General features: G+C 57.3%; 1 protein-coding gene across 3 annotated transcripts; it reads left to right on the forward strand.

Moving 5' to 3' along the window:
* Nucleotides 1–3828: 3828 nt before the first annotated feature.
* On the forward strand, nt 3829–15543 carry Rdh13 (retinol dehydrogenase 13). Of its 3 annotated transcripts, none has more exons than XM_046431171.1 (7): nt 3829–3988; nt 7511–7629; nt 8681–8836; nt 12005–12109; nt 12724–12936; nt 13747–13848; nt 14554–15543. In XM_046431171.1, exons 1-7 carry the CDS (start codon nt 3924–3926, stop codon nt 14814–14816), a joined length of 1023 nt encoding a protein of 340 aa, XP_046287127.1. In that variant the 5' UTR covers nt 3829–3923; the 3' UTR covers nt 14817–15543. The 3 variants fall into 3 exon arrangements, with proteins under 3 accessions (XP_046287127.1, XP_046287129.1, XP_046287128.1); XM_046431173.2 differs by lacking the exon at nt 3829–3988 and adding an exon at nt 5306–5324; XM_046431172.2 differs by lacking the exon at nt 3829–3988 and adding an exon at nt 6569–6825.
* Nucleotides 15544–17379: the final 1836 nt, after the last annotated feature.

Below are 17379 nucleotides of genomic sequence, written 5' to 3' on the forward strand. Positions count from 1 at the left end.
CCCCTTCCCGGGAATCTGCGACCTGCACAGGGCTTGGCGCGGCAGCCCACTGCTGCTGCGTCTGCTGACAGTGAGGGCTGACCACAGGCTGGGGCAGCACCTGGGCTGGAGACACAGACGGCTGGAGTCAGGAGCACGGGCGTCCAGGGCCCCTGACCTCATTCCCAGTGACCGTCCAGCACGGCTGCTCCGGGGCACGTAGGCGTCTTTCTCACACCCCAGCAAAGGGCTCTCGAGGTGTGGCTGGGAGGACACACGGCTTTACTTCATGGTCACCTGTTGGCCCGCATGCTCTCAAGGGGAGAGGACACCATGGAGGAGGCTCTGGGTCACATCATAAACCATGCGGTTGGGACATACACGTTGTCATCACCCTCAGAAACCCAACAAGATGGGCTGGAGTGTGGCTCATGGGTAGAGCACTCGTATGGCACACATGAGGCACTGGGTTCAATCCTCAGCACCACGTAAAAATGAAATAAAGATACTGTGTCCACCTACAACCAAAATAAATAATAAAAAACAAACACACAAACCCAACCAGAGCCTGTGTATCCTGTCATCCCAGCCACTCAGGAGGCCAAGGCAGGAGGACCACAAGTTCAAGGCCGGCCTCAGCAACTTAGTGAGACCCTGACTTAAAAGTAGAAATTAAGAACAACAAAAAAAGAGCTGAGAAGTAGCAGAGTCAAAACACCCCAGGTTCAATCCCTGCTGCCCAGCCAAACAAAATAACAAACAAACCCCAATCTGGCACGGAGCTGTGCCCCTGAGATGTTCCAGGAGTGTCCAAGAGCCCCGCGTGCTTCTTAACAACCCCGGTGCCGTCCCCACGGGGACGGGGAGACCGAGGCACCGAGGAGAGCAGCTAGCTCAAGCGCAGCGGGAGGCTGCAGAGCCGGACTCCCCTGGTCTGTAGCTCCGGGGTGTGCACAGTTCAGCCCCTCTTAGGGCCCAAGGTGTGGACACTCCCTCATTTTAGGAGCTGCTTTGGGGCATCTGGGTGCAGAGTCTACGATGGAAGAGCAAAGACAGTGGCAGAGCCCTCTCAGCACCCAGGACAGCACCCAGCGCTTCTCCGGAGCTTGTCAATGACAAGAATAGTCCAGAGTGCACCCTGCCTGGAGTCTGAGGAGACATTCCCGCTGCTTGGGAGTGTCTGGGAGTCAGGTGGGAGGTCCTCAGGGAACTTCCACGCCTCGCCCTCCTTCTAACACCCACGGTGACAGCCAGAAATGTTCCCGCACTTGTTCTGGGTTAGGTCCTGGTCATGACTCACTTCATGTCATCTAACAAATTGTATGCACTTGTTTTTATAAATAAAGTTTTATTGGAACACAGCCAAGCTCATTTTTTACATATGTGGATGCTTCCGGGGACAGTGGTAGAGTGACAAGTTTGGCAAAGCTGAATATCACCTTTTCAGAAGACATTTGCCCATCCCTGCGCTAGAGGTAGGTGACACCGGATCCCAGTTTGCAGAAGAGGAGGGGCAGGCCCCAGGAGGGCACAGCTCTGCTCAGGTCCAGGGAAGAAGCATGTGGACTGGTGTCCATTCCATTTCATTTCGACGTGTTTCTTTTCCTTTCCTTTTCTTCTTCTTTCTTTCCTTCCTTCATTCTTTCTTTCCTCCTCCTGCTCTTCCTCCTCCTCCTCTTCCTCCTCCTGCTCTTCCTCCTCCTCCTAGGTACGAAGAATGGAACTCAGGGGAGCTCTATCACTGAGCTACATCCCCAGTTCTTTTTATTTGTTTTTGTATTTTGAGACAGAGTCTCACTAAGTTACTGAAGCTGGCCTTGAACTTGTGATCCTCCTGCCTCAGCCTCCCACATCATGGGGATTACAGGAGTGGCCACTGAGCCTGGTCATATTTATCTTTTAGTGACTGGCTTATCTTACTCAACACATCTCCGAGATGAACCATGTTACAGCACGTGTCAGAATGTCCTTATCTGGCTGGGAATATTCCATCGCATGTATAGACCGTATTTGTTTATCAGGGGACACCTGGGCTCCTGCATCGCGCCCTTCACTGCCTGTCATGGGCTGGTTTCACCTACACCTCAAGAAACTGTCATTCAAGAACAATGGAAAGATGTAGATGATCAGATAAAACCACCCACCACTCTGCCTGGCAGAGAGCCGCACAGAACACTGTGGAGGCTTTTCTTTTTGCACCAACAATATACAGTGCTCCTGTAACTTAGCCTCCTGCAGCTTGCTCAGAGCCTGCCCTGGGGGTAAATGAAGGAACTCAGGGCACAGCCCAATGAGCTTGCGGGTAGTCCGTCCAGAAACACATATAGATGAGTGCCATTTTGCTTTTAGTGTCAGGCGGTCTGTGAGGACAGTACCCTGTCTATCTTGCTGCTGAATGCTGTGCCTAGCTTAGTGACTGCACTCGGTAGGCGCTCAACGATTGTTGGAAGTAGTCACTGAGTGCTGGTCCATTGCTGATTTTATTTGATTCTAGCTTCTTGCAATGAGGCAGAGGCAAGGCTGTGAGGTAGCTCTGTTTCTTTCTGAATGACTGACCACACCTTAGCATAAATCCCTACAGGGACTGGCTGGGTCAGACTTGTGTTGGATGGGCTTGGCTCAGAAGGCTGGTCAGCCTGAGGGGAAGCTGTAATTGACACTCCCACCCACAGGGAGTGCTCTGCACCTGCCTACACTGGGTATTACCCTTTGTTTTTGTTTTTGTATTGGGGATTGAACCCAGAGGTGCTCTACCACTGAGCCACATCCACTGTCCTTTTTGTTTTTTATTTAGAATAGGGTCTTGCTAAGTTGCTTAGGGTCTTGCTAAATTGCTGAGGCTGGCTTTGAACTCCCGATCCTCTTGCCTCAGCCTCCTGAGCCTCTGGGCTCACATGCATGTGCCAACACCTCCGGCTTTTTGTCTTTAATTTAATATATTTATTTATTAGTATTGGGGATTGAACCCAGGGGACCTTAACCTCTGAGCCAAATCCCAGGCATTTTTGTTTTTTATTTTGAGGGTCTTGCTAAGTTGCTTAGGATCTTGCTAAGTTGCCACTCTGCCCAGCTATTTTTTATTTTGAAAGTTGATGTTTCTCATGGTGCGTTATACTCATACATAAAAATGGAATTCACTGTGACATGTTCCTTATTCCCAGATACAGTTTGGTTAATTCCATTAAGTTGTTCCCTTTTCCATCCCTCCTCCCTCTTCCTTTTTCCCTGCCCTCTACTCCATTGTTCTTTAATTTTTTTTTCAGGTCCCACTTCTCCTTTTAGAATTTATTCTTTCTGTCTGGCTTCCCCAGGTAAGGGTACGCCTGCAACCGTTGACTTCCTGGGTCTGGCTTATTCCACTAGCATGATGTTCTCCAGATCTAGCCATTTACCAGCAGAGACATAATTTCCTTCTGCTGTATGGCTGAGTGAGACTCCACTGTGAGCGCACACATTTTTATCTATCTGTTTTGAGCACGATCTAATTTCATTCATTCATCCTAATTAGGTAAAACATACTCATTTTATTTTTTAAAGACATTTTTAATTCCTTAATTTTAAAATATTTTTTAGATGTCGATGGAGCTTTATTTTATTTATTTAACACACTAATTTTAGACGAGGAAACGGACCGATACCCACAGGCAGTCACAGTCTGGCAACTCTAGGGGCGCCTTTTTGTGGGTTGAGCGTGACGTCATTGGATCCGGCGTCTAGCCCCGCCCTCAGCCCCGCCCCCGCTCCTGAACCACCATTCCCAGCTGTCGGAGCGCTGGGGGCCCGTCCTCATAGGTCGCGCCCCTGGAGGCCACGCCCCGGCCCGCGCCACGCCCCTTCTGCCCAGTTCCGGGGCCCGCGGCCGGCGGGGCTGCACGGCCGCACGTGGGCAGCCGCGCTGCGCGCTGGTTCTCGGGCCGCCTCGGCGGAGCCCGCTCCTCGCCGGGATGAGCCGCTACCTGCTGCCGGCGTCGGTGCTGGGCACCGCGGTGGGTGGCGCCGTGCTGCTCAAGTGAGTATGTGCCGCTCGCGTGCGCGCGTCGCAGGCCCGCGGGCCGCTGGAGGCCAGGGAAGGCCGGGAAGGGGCCCCGACCTCTCGGCCCCGGAGTCCCCGCTCCCCCTGGGCAGTGCCTTCCAGAAAGTGAACCGTAAACCAGGGCCGCGAGCGCCGGTCGTCCGCCCAAGGTCACGCAGAGCAAGGGCGGGCCGGGTCCTGGTTCGCTTTCGCTCTTTCCTTCCGTATTTGTGATTGATGAGTTCATCATTTACCCTGTCACCCGCTGGCCTAGACCAAAGAATTAAAGAAACACACAGAATTGTTCAGCTCATAAACGGAAAGATCTGTTAAAAGGAAGTGTACGTAGCAGTTTATTGCCTTTGTCTCTCCCTTCCTCCCTCTTACTTTCTCCTTTTCCTGCGAGATTCGGGACGATACTGACTGCAGAGTAGTGACTACCGTTTATGCCACACCACGGGGACAGCGTTTACTCCTTGTTAACTCTGGGGAGTGGGGGAGTGGGAAGCTTCCGGTTCCGGCGTCTGACTCAGGAACCCCAGTCTTCCCAACACCTTGTGCTTGGAACCCTGTTTTGGTGTTCATACCTGTTTTTTCAGAGTGTCATTTGGAAGCTGTAGGGTTACATCCTCAGGCTACATTGTCACCCATCCCTGTTTACTGACTGCTTGCTGTCTGCAGGTAGAAATACCTGCAGAAAAATGTGGAAGAGTGGCACTCCTGGATACATACCAGCACTTTAGGATAGATGTCTAGAAGAGGGTGGAAGGGAATGCACACATTTATGGATTTGACACCTAAGACTAAGTCACCATCCTGGAAGGTTTAGCAGACTCTCCTGTGAGTAGTTGAGTAAACTCTGGGTATTACTGTTAAATAATAATAATAAATTGTGCTGGGCATGATGGCACAAGCCTGTAATCACAGCTGTTAAGGGGCTGAGGCAGGAGGATTTCAAGTTCCAGGGCAGCCTGGGCAATTCAGCAAGACACACACACACACACACAAACAAACAAACCCCCCCCCCAAAAAAAAAAAAAACAAAAAACAACTCAATGAAATCAAAGGGAAAAGAGTGGTATTTCCTATTAATTTGTGTTTCTTTAGTTCCTGTAAAGATAGCCCCTATTCGTAAGCTCAGCTATTTTCCAGGCTTCCTCCATGTTCACCCTGCCCAGGGTGCAGGTGTCCAGAGGGACAGAGGTTAACTGTGCAGGGCATTGTGCTTGACAGGGGCTGCAGCTTTCGCAGAGTTCTGAACAGATGAATGACACTATCTGAACTGTGCTCTGGTGAGGTCTGTCTGGCCAGGATGTGCAGGACAGGGTGGAGGGTGAGTGGCAAGGGTGCTCCGAAGGTGGCTGGGTGAGGCTGACCGTGGGGAGGTGGGGAGGTGGCGACGCTGGACTTGCTGGAGGTGGGCTGGTGTTGACAGTGTCATGAAGGGTAACAGATGAGGTCCCTAGTGGAGTTGCATTCATAAGGCGGGGAGTTGCTGTTTAAAGGGGGCAGAGTTTCAGTTTCACAGATGAAAATTGTTCCGGAGATGGGTGGCATCATTTTATGATCATATTTGGTGCCACAGAACTATCCCCTAGAGAAGTGGTCATGATGGCAAATTGTGGGTGTGCTATGTACTTTACACAGAACCAAAGCCAGGAAAATAAGAGTGAAGGTGAGAAGAAACAAGGGAAGGAACAGACAGCCTACTGCAGTGCCGGTTGGGTTAACTGGGGCTGGCGGGAGGGAGACTTCAGAAATTCAAAAATTTGAACCACATAACTATATTTCTTACCCAAAAGCAACAAGTAGATCTGTTGTACAGCATGGTGGGTGTGGTTAATAACAATGTATGTATTTTTAAACATCACTGAGAATAGATTTTATGTTTACTCACCACAAAAAATAAGTACATGAGGTGATATATATGGCCACAGGCTTAATTTAGCCATTCTGTAGTGTGCATGTGTTTCAAAATATGCTCAACATGATAAATACATATAGGCTTTATTTGTCAAATAAAGTATAACCACATACAAACAAGAATTTAGTGTGTGTGTGTGTATTTATTTTTTTGGACCAGGGGTTAAACCCAGGGGCACTTAACCACTGAGCCATATCCCAGCCCTTTTTGCATTTTATTTAGCGATAGGTTCTTGCTGAGTTGTTGAGGCTGGCTTTGCACTTGTGATCCTCCTGCTTCAGCCTCCCAAGCAAGAATTTACTATATTAAAAAGATAAATAAGGGCTGGGTTGTGGCTCAGTGGTAGAGCACTTGCCTGCATGTGTGAGGCCCTGGGTTCGATCCTCAGCACCACATAAAATAAATGAAACAACAGATTCATTGACAACTAAAAAAAAAAAAAAAAAGAGAAAAAGATAAATAAAACTTCAGGTTGGTAGTGTGGACCTGGTGTGGCATGGTCAGGTAATCATGATGGGCTGTGGTTGGTTGGCCTGCGGTGGCCCCGGTAGCACATGGGCTGGTTTGAGATCATCGACCCTGTCACCAGACTGACCTGGCTTTGAGTCCTGACCCTTTCTGACTGTGAGGGCTTTGCCTTTCCCACCTCCTGGGGTTGCCAGAGGTACCTGATCAGAGAATCTGTGTGCCCGGCTCTGAGTCCCCCTCCATCTCAGGACGAGTCCCTGGGTGGGGGCAGTGTTTCCCTGAGCACGCTCCGTGGGCCGGACCCTTTGGAAAGCGTGTGCTGTGGCTTCACTTGGGTCTCCACAAAGCCCGGTTGAGGTGTCTGTTTCTGTGGTGTCCTCGAGGCGCAGTGCTGGGTCTGCAGGCTGTGACTCCTGGCCACACCTGGCCACTGCCCCTCCTGGTGAGTAGGTCTGATTAGAACCAGTGGCAGCGTGTCTTTACACATTGCCTGTGGCTGCCCTGTGTGCTGGCGGGGGAGGGAGAGCTTGGGCCAGGGACTTAATTAACTTACACAAAACTCAGCCTCAGGTGGCTGGTAGCAAACTGTACTGTGGCCTTCCCAGTGTGGACGAGGGTTGTCTGGCCAGCCCCCTCCTGCGGATGGTGGCTTGCTCCTGTGCACTGTGGGGGTGGCAGGCGGAACAAGGCTCCTTCGAGATGGCCAGACCTGCCAAAGGGGACTGTGCAGGTGGGTCTAGTGAAGAGCCTTGAGATTGGAGGTCATCCTGGGTTGCGTGGGAGACGGTGTCACCTCCCCTAGACAGCAGCCCAGCGAGACTTCTGACCTGCAGAACCGTAGGACAGCACTCTGTGGGGTTTTCAGCCCCTAGGTGTGTGGGCACTTGTTAGGGTAGGCACAGGACACTCGGGCAGTGCGTATGCATAACATAACAGCTCGCCTTGTGGAGGCCTCTCGGGCCCAGGCTCCAGGTAGACCCCTTGCTGGGACACCGCAGCATGAGTGTAGTTTTTGTCTTTCGGTTGGCGTGAGCTCAGGGTGGACTTTCTGGTACCACAGTCAGGGGCACATGGGGTCGGAGTGGACAGCCAGAACTGACCAGGCTGTTTCTTTTCCTTGCCTTCAGGGACTATGTTGCTGGTGGGACTTGTCCCAGCAAGGCCACCATACCCGGGAAGACAGTCATCGTCACGGGAGCCAACACAGGCATCGGGAAACAAACTGCCTTGGAACTGGCCAGAAGAGGTAGAGGCCTGCCTGCTTTCCTGTTTCACAGAGATTCTCGCAACCAGTGTTCACGGCAGCCTGAAGGCAGCTGTGTCCACCCACAGCTGACCATCAATAAGATGTGGTCCAGCCATACAGTGGGCTGTGATCCAGCCTCAAAAGGAAGGAGATTGTGCTGGGTGTGGTGGTGCATGCTTGGTCATCCCAGTGGGAGGCTGAGGCAGGAGGATCACAAGTTCTAGGCCAGCCTCAGCAACTTAGCAGGCATGTTGGGGGCAGGCTGAGCAGTGGCTTGGTGCATTCTTTTTTTTTTTGGTACTAAGGATTGAACCCAGAGGAGCTTAACCACTGAGCCATATCCCCAGCCCTTTCTATTTTTTATTTTGAGTTATGGTCTTTACTAAGTTGCTTAGGGTCTCGCTAAGTGGCTGTGGCTGGTCTTGAACTTTTGATCTTCTTGCCTCAGCCTCCTGAGACCCTGGGATCACAGGAGTGTGCCTTTTTGATAGGCAAGCCAGGTGCATTCTCAGCTTCTCCCATTTTCAACCTGCAGTGGGTGTGGGGTGGAGACCCGGGGCGAGTAAGGGCCACCTGCATGTCACACCACAGTCCACCCCTTCAACGTACAGTGCAGTGATGTGGAGGACATTCAGAGTCGTCACTACCTGTCTTAAGACACTGTTGTCACTCTGTAGTTTAGATACCTTGGTCGCTTCACCCATCCTGGCTGATGCCCAAGCCACCAGCCCTAGGAAGCCGAAGTCCTCCTTTGGTCTGTGGCCTCGCCTGTTCTGGGGGCTCTGGTCAGCAGCAGTGACCGATGTGGTGACTCCAGGGTCCCCTGCTCTCGAGGCAGTGCGTCCTCCTCTTTTTGGGCTGAGTAACACTCGCCACAGGCTGGACCACAGTTTGCTCATCCATTGGCCTGTGGCGGACACCCAGGTCCACTTCTGGCCATCGGGAACATGCTGCTGTGAATAGTGGGGGAGGTGGACGTCGCCTTCTGTTTCTGGGACCCTGGGGGTGCTCTGTTTGCTCTGTTATCCCGTGTCCCCCCCCCGGGCTTCAGGAGGCAACGTCATCCTGGCCTGCCGAGACATGGAGAAGTGCGAGGCCGCGGCCAGGGACATCCGTGGGGAGACCCTCAATCACCGCGTCAGTGCCCGGCACCTGGACCTGGCTTCCCTCAAGTCCGTCCGGGAGTTTGCTGCGAAGGTCATTGAAGGTAGGCGGGGGACGCTGGCCTCGCGGGCCAAGGTCTGGGTGGCCACTCGGGCCCAGCTCTGAGGAGCCAGAGCCAGGCAAGTCCTGGAGCAGGTTGCCCACACGGCCGCGGGCAAAGGCAGCCCCCTGGCCGCCGGCAAAGGCACCTCCTGCGGCGGCCCAGCCCGCGGTGGGTGTTGAAGTCGTAGTTTACACTCTCATATTTACATATTGTTCATTTCAAAAGATTGGGGAAAAACACGTGAAGAGTGATAGCTTCTGACATGAGAACTGTTTGGAACCCGGCACGGGCCGTGCACACGGCTTGTGCTCCGTGTGCTCCATGTGCTCCGTGTGCTCCGCGGTGCTGGGGCGAAGCTGCCCCCTTCCCTCCCCTCGGCTCTGCGGGAACGGCCTGGCCAGGAGGAGTGAAGGTCCGCATTATGGTCGGGTTGTTTTCCTTGAAGGTGTAAGAAATGCGCTCACCATAGAGTCTGTCAGATACCGAGGAGTAGGAAGAAGACCGAGGACACAGGTACTCCACAGCCACAGCAGCCTGATAGGGGACAGTTTCCTTCCATGTGGCGTTTTCTGTTTTTGAACTGGGGATGGAACCCAGGGGCACCTGACCACTGAGCCACACCCTAGCCTTTTTCATATTTTATTTTGAGACAGGGTCTCGCAAAGTTACCTAGGACCCAGCTAAGTGCTGAGGCTGGCTTTGAACTTGCGGTCCTCCTGCCTTGGCTTCCTGAGCTGCTGAGATTGCAGTGTGCGTCCAAACTTGTCTTGAAGCGGGTGTGCGCTGTGTTTGGTTAAACGGAGCTCATTAACAGGAGCCTCCTCACACTTCGCCTTTTTGTGGTGGTGTGGTGGGGAGAGCATTTCAGACCTACTCTCTCTCTGGTTCTGGGGATGGAACCAGGGCCTCCCGTGTGGGCAAGCCTTCCCCCCTGAGTCCCATCCTCAGCCTTAAAATCTGCTCTTAGCCGTGTTCAGGAGCCGGGCACCCTGTAGTGACCGCGGCCTGGTGAGCCCAGCGGGCCTTGTCTGCAGGAGTGCTGGGGCCTTGGGCCGGGACTTGGCAGGTCCTGCTGTTGGTCCTTCAGCTTGTCGCCCATTTTCCTCTGAACATAAGGCTGTGGGGGCTGTACCTGTCCTCCCCCTGGGAGCTGCACTGAACCTACTTGTCTCCTCTCTGGACTGGCTCTGGATGGGCTTGGCGGACGCCGGCCCTCCCCAGCCAACAGGAAGCCGCCCCTTAGTGGATGAACAGAGAGGACGGAGTCTCATTCACTCCACGGACGTTTTCTGGGCCCAGGTTGGGTCCTGGTTGGCAGGGAGATGAGTCAGAGCGTGCCAGGAGCTCACAGAGCAGTGGGGAGGCGGGCAGTGTCGCTGCCCCGAGGGGGTGAGGTGACACAGGGTAGTGCGGGCGCAGTGGGAATGGACGTTTATTAAACACCTTCTTTGCACCCTTCATGCACGTGGCCCCAGCGGATTCCTCCAGGAAGCTCCTCTTCCCACTTCCAGCTGTGGACACTGGTTCCCAGCGCAGGCCTGGGGGCCGCAGGGCCTGGGCTGGCCACGCCCAGGACTGAGCTTCCCCTGAGCCTCTCGTCCCTCTTTTGGGAGCTGATTAATACGTCCTTTGTTCTGTGGGATCTTTTGAGGACCTTGACGTTGTGTCTGTGTCCTTGGGAGGTCAAGTGTCGGCCTCTTAGCGTCCCCTCAGATCACCTGTCGAGGATAAGAGGCTTAGAACGGAGCGGGTGGCACGTCTGTGTGTCTTAGGGCAGCAAGAACGAGGCACAGCGAGGCACTCCCATTTCAGGGGGAGGCTGGAGGACGCCTGCGCGGGCAGGCGGAGCCCCCGTCCAGCCCCAGACCTCAGCCGCGTTGGGCCCTGCCCGTGTCCCCTCCGGGATCCGCGCAGGCCCCGTCTGCCCCAGCCTCAGCTCCGGCGGCTCTGGGGCTCCTCAGCAGTGTGTTCTCTCCTCAACCCGTGGCTTCTGCCAGGCTCCCTCCGCGGAGCGGTCTCTGTTCTGGGTTTGGCTCCTCGCTGCACTGGGACGTGGGTCCTGGGAAGGCGGGGACTTGACTGTCTTGTTCACCCTGAATTCCAGGCCCCACTGGTAGGCTCAGAACGTGCCTGTCACGTGGGTGACAATTACACGTCTCTACCAGGCAGGTACTATTATCCTTTTTTAAAAGGTGGAAACTGAGTCATAGAGAAGCTATGTGACTTGCCCAGGGTCACACAGCTGATGGGGATGGAGCCAGGTCTGATTGCTGTCTGTCTGGACCCCAGCATGTGACCACCTGGGGACAGATCTTTAAGAGGTCATCCCATTACAGTGAGGTCATCAGGTGTCCTACCTGCAGCTGGTGTCCTCATGAGGGAAACTTGGGCACAGGGACCGGTGTGCACAGAGGGAGGCCGCCTGGGGACGGGGAGAAGACGTCCCTGCAAGCTGAGAGGAGGATGGAGGCGGCTCTCCCTCAGCCTCAGCAGCGCCAGGCGGTGGCGTCTTGCCCCTGGGTCTCCAGCCTCTGGAACCCAGACCACAGATTTCTGCTCTTGGCCCGGCCTGTGGCACTTGGCCGCGGCAGCCGGGGCAGATGAGCGTGTGTGGGGAGCTCTGCTGTTCACCCGCTAAGGACAGGAAACTGAGGCTCCAGTCTGTCTGAGCCCAGTGCTCGGGCATGAGACTGCCACCCCCTGTCCCAGGGCCCGCGAGTGACCCCGAGGTCCCTGCAGGGAAGACTGGCGAGTTTAGACGGGCCCGTGTGCGTGAGCGACCTGGTGCCGTGCCACACAGAGCCACAGCCCGGGCCGGAACGCCCCAGGGGAGCCCTCAGTGGTGTGCAGGGGCCTGAGCCCGGTGTCCCCAGGGCCGCCCTCCCTCGGGACGCTGGGCCGAGCTCCTGCCTCTGCTGATTCAGAAGTCCCCCTCTCTCACCCAAGGCCGCCCCGTCTCAGCCTAAACCTGTTTCCCTTAGGAGGACCCCAGTCTTGTTGGATCAGGGCCCACCCTGACGACCTCGTCCACATGGGGGTGGACACCTCTGTGGGGACCTCATTTCCAAGAGGCTGGAGGGGGACAGGAGTGCATGGGCACATGGCTAGCCCCGGGCAGGGGTGGAGTCAGCCCTCGCCCTCATGTGTGTCCTGACCCCTGTCTTCCAGAGGAGGAGCGGGTGGACATTCTGATCAACAACGCTGCCGTGATGCGGTGCCCGCACTGGACCACTGAGGACGGCTTCGAGATGCAGCTTGGCGTCAACTACCTGGGTGAGCTCGGGGCGGAGCGCTGTGCTGTGGCGGTTTTGCCCAGGTGACAGTGGGAGTTGCCTGTGCTGAGTACCCTGCTGCGGTGTGGGGCAGCCGGGTGGCCCGCTGGGCGTCCTCGGCAGCTCCAGGACCTGCCTGTTAATGCTCAGGTGCTGGCCTGTCCTTCTCCGCTCCCCGCCCCTGGCCTTGCGCCCTCTGTCCCGAGAACCATGTTTCCATCTGCCTGTCTGTCCTTCATTTCTGTCAACTTTCCATCAATTCTGTGAGTCTGTCCATGTCACTCTTGTTGAAATGCTTCTGTTTTTAGGGGGAGGGGAGGTGGCTGTTGGGGGGCAGCTGGACCCTGCACAGGCCTGCAGCTTAGGAGGAGTGGGGTGGTCCCCACGGTGCCCCAGGCCTGCAGCTTAGGAGGAGTGGGGTGGTCCCCACGGTGCCCCAGGCCTGCAGCTTAGGAGGAGTGGGGTGGCCCCCACGGTGCCCCAGGCCTGCAGGTCAGCGATGCAGGCACAGTCGCGATGGGGAGGAAGGGACTCACGAGGTGCTGCTGGCAGCACCATTGAAATGGACGAGGTGCTGACAAATCGCCGTCACACGTTTCCGCTGTCCTTCCTCAGGTCACTTCCTCTTGACGAATCTGCTGCTGGACAAGCTGAAAGCCTCGGTGCCTGGGCGCGTGGTCAACCTCTCATCCCTGGCGCACGTCGCTGGGCACGTGGACCTCGAGGACCTGAACTGGCAGAGGAGGAAGTATGACACCAAGGCCGCCTACTGCCAGAGCAAGCTGGCCCTGGTCCTCTTCACCAAGGAGCTGAGCCGGCGGCTGCGAGGTACGCAGCAGCCACGGGCCTCCCCTTGTGGGCCTTGCCTCGTGGGCCTCCCGCTCTGCCCCTGAGCCTGGTGCTCTACCCCTGAGCCGCTCCAGACAGGAGTGGAGCCGGCACCCCCACGTGCACCCCCACTGCGCTCTGTGCCGGTGCCTCCGCAGACTGACCAGTGCCCCGCTGCTCTGAGTGCCCCGCAGTCTCGCTTGGCCTCTGCCCTCGGGGCTTCTTCCCTGCTGATCCTGGACAGGCACTTGAACCTCCGGGACTCTGAGGCAATAGTTCTCAGCTGCGGGGATTTTGGCTGCCCAGGGGACATGTGACAATGTCTGCAGACATGATTGTCACACCTGGGTGGAGGGCTGCTGCTGGCACCTGTGGGTGACGCTGGGAATGCTGCTCGGCACCCTGCCATGTGCTGGGTGGCTCCCCGCAGCCCCACGCGTCCAAGGAGCTGGCTAGAAAGCCGCCCTGGGCCTCTGCTTCTCGCGGGTGGTGTGGGGGCCGCAGCGCCAGCCTCCCCGGGGCTGGCCACAGTGCTGGCACCCCAGACCCCACCCCACGCCCCTGCTCAGACTCTGGTGGGGCCGGTGGGTCAGTGCTGTGGGTTGTCATGCTCCAGGGGAGCTCTGCCCCGCAGCCATGTGACAAAGCTGCCATGTAAGACGGAACCCTTGAGGCTGAGGGCGGAGGTGACGTGGGTTCCCGGGCAGGAAGAGCGCAGGACAGGGACCCCAGGCTTGGCCTGGGCTGCGGCAGCCTGCCAGCTGGGGAGCGAGCCGCCAGCCTGCCCCTGCCCGTCCTTCTCTTCTCCAGGCACGGGTGTGACCGTCAACGCGCTGCACCCTGGTGTGGCCAGGACGGAGCTGGGCAGACACACGGGCATGCACAGGTCCACCTTCTCCAGCTTCACACTCGGTGAGTCCCTCCTGGTCCGGGTCTCTGCAGGACCCTCTGGCCCTGCCCTCTCGGCCTGGGCCCAGGACCCTCCCTCAGGCGGTACCTGGCGTTACTTCCCGACCCCCCGTCTTTGTGGTATGCAGAATGAGTCCCTCCTCTGTTGACCTGGCCTGCCAGCCTCAGAACAGCCCCAGGAAGCAGCCGGGGCCCACTGACCCACGGAAAGCCACGTCTTGAGGGGAAGCGGCCGAGCGGCCTGGAGTCAGGCTGTGCTCAGGGCCAGGCCGGCTTCCCCCAGCCTGGCCCTGAGCCATGTGGGGACACGCCTCCCCTTTTGAGCCTCCGTGTCCTCACCTCCTCAGTGAGGACCCCTCAGTCCTGGGGAGGGTTAGATGGTCCCAGGGGGAAAGGCCATGTGCAGTGCCTGGCCCAGAGTGGAGCTGAACAGAGCTCCGTGCCTGGGGTCTGTGACCCTGGGAACGTCTGAGGCTGGGCTCGGCCTCAGGAGCCGAAGCGGTGACTGCCCCAGATGCGTTCAGTGAGAGGAGGTTCTTTAAGGAAGGCTGGCAGAGAGAAGTAAGGCTCGTTTTCCTGGGGAAAGGCAGGGAGCTTCTGGGGTGGACAGAAGCACAGGGCAGAGCCTGGAGGTGGGCTGTGGGACCCGAGGGCGGGGCGGGCCGCTGGGGTCCAGTGTGTGCCCTGAGTGCTCTGTGGCTGGTGCAGGGCCCATCTTCTGGCTGCTGGTCAAGAGCCCCCAGCTGGCAGCACAGCCCAGCACCTACCTGGCCGTGGCGGAGGAACTGGAGGGCGTTTCTGGAAAGTACTTTGATGGATTCAAAGAGAAGGCACCAGCTCCCGAGGCTGAGGATGAGGAACTAGCCCAGAGGCTTTGGGCTGAAAGTGCCCACTTGGTGGGCTTGGACATGTCCCATGGGTCCCCTGTGAGGGGACAGTCCCTGTCCAGGTCACCTCTGGAGCAGGTTTGAAAGCCACTTGGGTCTCCAGGATGGAGCTTCAAGATCCAGGATGCTGCCAGCCTTGCCTCTATCATTCTCTAGGGGACAGTGTTGGCACCATGTGAGCCTCAAGAACAAGGGTGGAGGCTGCCACACCCTCGCCATCCTCCAGGGGGCAAAATGGACTCAGCCTCAAGACCAAGGGCACAGGCTGCCACACCCTCGCCATCCTCCAGGGGGCAGTACCGGCCCCATGTCCGTCAGCGGCCCACAGTGGGTTGGGCTGTAGGTGAGCACCTGCTGGGGGCTTGCAGGAACCACAGGCCCTGCTGACAGTGCTGGGCCATCAGAAGCCTGCCTCTCTTTGGGAATCAAATAGCAGGGAGGAGTGGTGCTGTGGAGAGGCACGTGCCCTGTGTGCTCCGGGCCTGGGCGCTCACCTCATGTCACCTGGCTGAGGGAAGGGCCGAGGGGCGTGCCAGACCCCTCCACCAGGATGGCCTGGGCCCGCCACCCTGCTCCCGGGCCCGCCTCGCTGCCTCCTAGATTCAGTCGTCTGTGGGGAGGTGCCAGCGAGCGCAGGACGGCTGTGTCCTTACTCCTTTCAGGGACAGACCCTCTGCCCTCGCTGAAGCCTGGGGTTCTTGTGAGACTAACGTGTCAGAAATGGGGCGGGGAGGGGCAGAGCGCCCGCCCAGCACGTGTGAGGCCTGGGTTCCGTCCTGAGCACCAAATAAACATAAATGAACAAACAAAATGAAGGTGTGGTGTCCATCTACAGCTAAAAAATAATAGGGGAAAAAAGAAATGGGGTGGGGATTTGGGTGAGGCCAGCAAGGTGCTCGTGGGGGCTCAGACGTGGCGGGGCTCCGCGGGCTCAGAATCAAGGTACACATCTTGGAGAATTGCGGAAGCAGCGGTGCCACTTAGTGCCCTACCCCACAGAACAGGGTGGGGTGTGGCTCGGTGGTGAAGCCCAGGGTCAGCAGTGTGAGGGGCAATGCAGGGACCAGCCACTGGTCACGGCGTCACAGGTGTAGTTCATGTTCTTTCTGGGCCACGTCGTACCAGATGGCAGAGGGTGTGCTGAGATGAGCTGGCTCTGGGGGCAGCTGCCCACACGGCCCCGGTGGCCCCTCCCTGTGTTCTTGCCCTGGGTGGTCCTCTCCTTTGGAGTGTGGGTGGGACCAGGACTCGTGTCTGGGGATGGATGATCGACTGGGAGAACAGGTCAGGGCCGACCGCGGCAGGCACCCTTGCCCTCTGGTGGCAGCTCTGCTGGGTGCCGTGGGCTGAGCTGCTCTACGGAGAATCCAGAACCGAGCGCCGCGCCCGTCGGCTGCCAGGGACAGCCGGACGTGGAGAGACCGAGGCAGGCCCACAGCCACCTGGGTGCCCTGGCTGTGCTCCATCAGAGCGAGGTGCAGGTCCAGCGGAGAGGAGCAGGCTGTTCCTGGGCACAGCCAGGAGCGGGGCGCATGGGCGGCCACCCCAACACCACAGGCAGATGGTGGGGCTCCTCGGGCTCCATGGTCGTGATGCGACTCCTGCAATAAAACCCCTTGCAGGGGTTCCCTGTGGGGCTCCCTGGGGAGGGGGCTCTGGGAAGCCGTGGGGGCTGTCTGCACCATGTACCCTTGGCCGTGGTGACCGAGTCCTCGGACGCCGTCTCTGGTTCTGACTCTGCCTCCGTCTTCCCCACATGAGGACCTTGCAGTCACTTCTAGTCCACCTGGAGAATCCGGGCCCATCTCCCTGTCAGCTGTCCAGAAACCTCCCCGTATCTGTATTTGGCCCCCCACTGGCCCCCCACTGGCCGTGCAGAGCAACCTTCATGGGTTCTAGAGAGGAGGACGTGGACACCCTTGCTAGGCTGCCTTGCCTCTTCAGATTTTCCAATTCCTGATCTGTTTAAGTTAGGCAGCGTCGACGCCACCGGTGTTTGCGGTCTAACAACTCAAATGCACAGGTTTCTGTCACTTATTATTTCCACTCCTGGTGTCCTGGTAAGAGGGGTGATGGAATTCAGGTCATCCCAAAGCCCTCTGTCTCGGGGGTCATGTGTCCAAGTTATGGTGCAGCCCGGGCTACCAAGCTGCTGGTCACACGGGGTTTGTCTCATAGGCCGACGTGTGCACTGTGGCCGATTCTAGCTGCGAGTCCTCGTGACCCGCTTCCTCCCCCAGGTGCCACAGGCATCGACTCATTGGCATAGTGACAGCTCCGAGGGTCTCGCAGACCCAGCTGCAGCCTTCAGGGAGATGGAAGATGGGAAACCTACCTGGGGGGGACCCCAGAACAGAGCTGAGAGCAGACCCGTGAACAGCAGCAGATGAGGAATCAGCAGACAAGACCCTCTGGTGGTGGGTGCAGCACAGAAGGGGAGCCAAGTCCACCACAGGCAGCTGGCACTGGGCGGAGCTGGGCACTGGCTGCCTAGGGACACCCGGGGGTGTAGGTGGGCTGGTGTCAGCTGGCAGGCTCGGCGGCAGCTCCACCAGTCGTGAGACGTCCAAGTGCTGTTAAGTGCACTGGCTGAGAGCCCCTGTCCTGGGACCCCTCCTCAGATCTTCCTGGGCCCCCAGGACCCAGC

The sequence above is a fragment of the Marmota monax genome, unplaced genomic scaffold, assembly GCF_021218885.2.
Source record: "Marmota monax isolate L192 unplaced genomic scaffold, Marmota_monax_Labrador192_F-V1.1 WCK01_AAM20220418_F8-fsc00215, whole genome shotgun sequence".
NCBI lineage: Eukaryota > Metazoa > Chordata > Mammalia > Rodentia > Sciuridae > Marmota > Marmota monax.

Coding starts and splice junctions, on each gene's coding strand:
- Rdh13 (XM_046431171.1), top strand. CDS start 3,924: ATGAGCCGCTACCTGCTGCCGGCGTCGGTGCTGGGCACCGCGGTGGGT. Junction 8,837..12,004: donor TGCTGCGAAGGTCATTGAAG/GTAGGCGGGGGA, acceptor CCTGTCTTCCAG/AGGAGGAGCGGGTGGACATT. Junction 13,849..14,553: donor CTTCTCCAGCTTCACACTCG/GTGAGTCCCTCC, acceptor TGGCTGGTGCAG/GGCCCATCTTCTGGCTGCTG.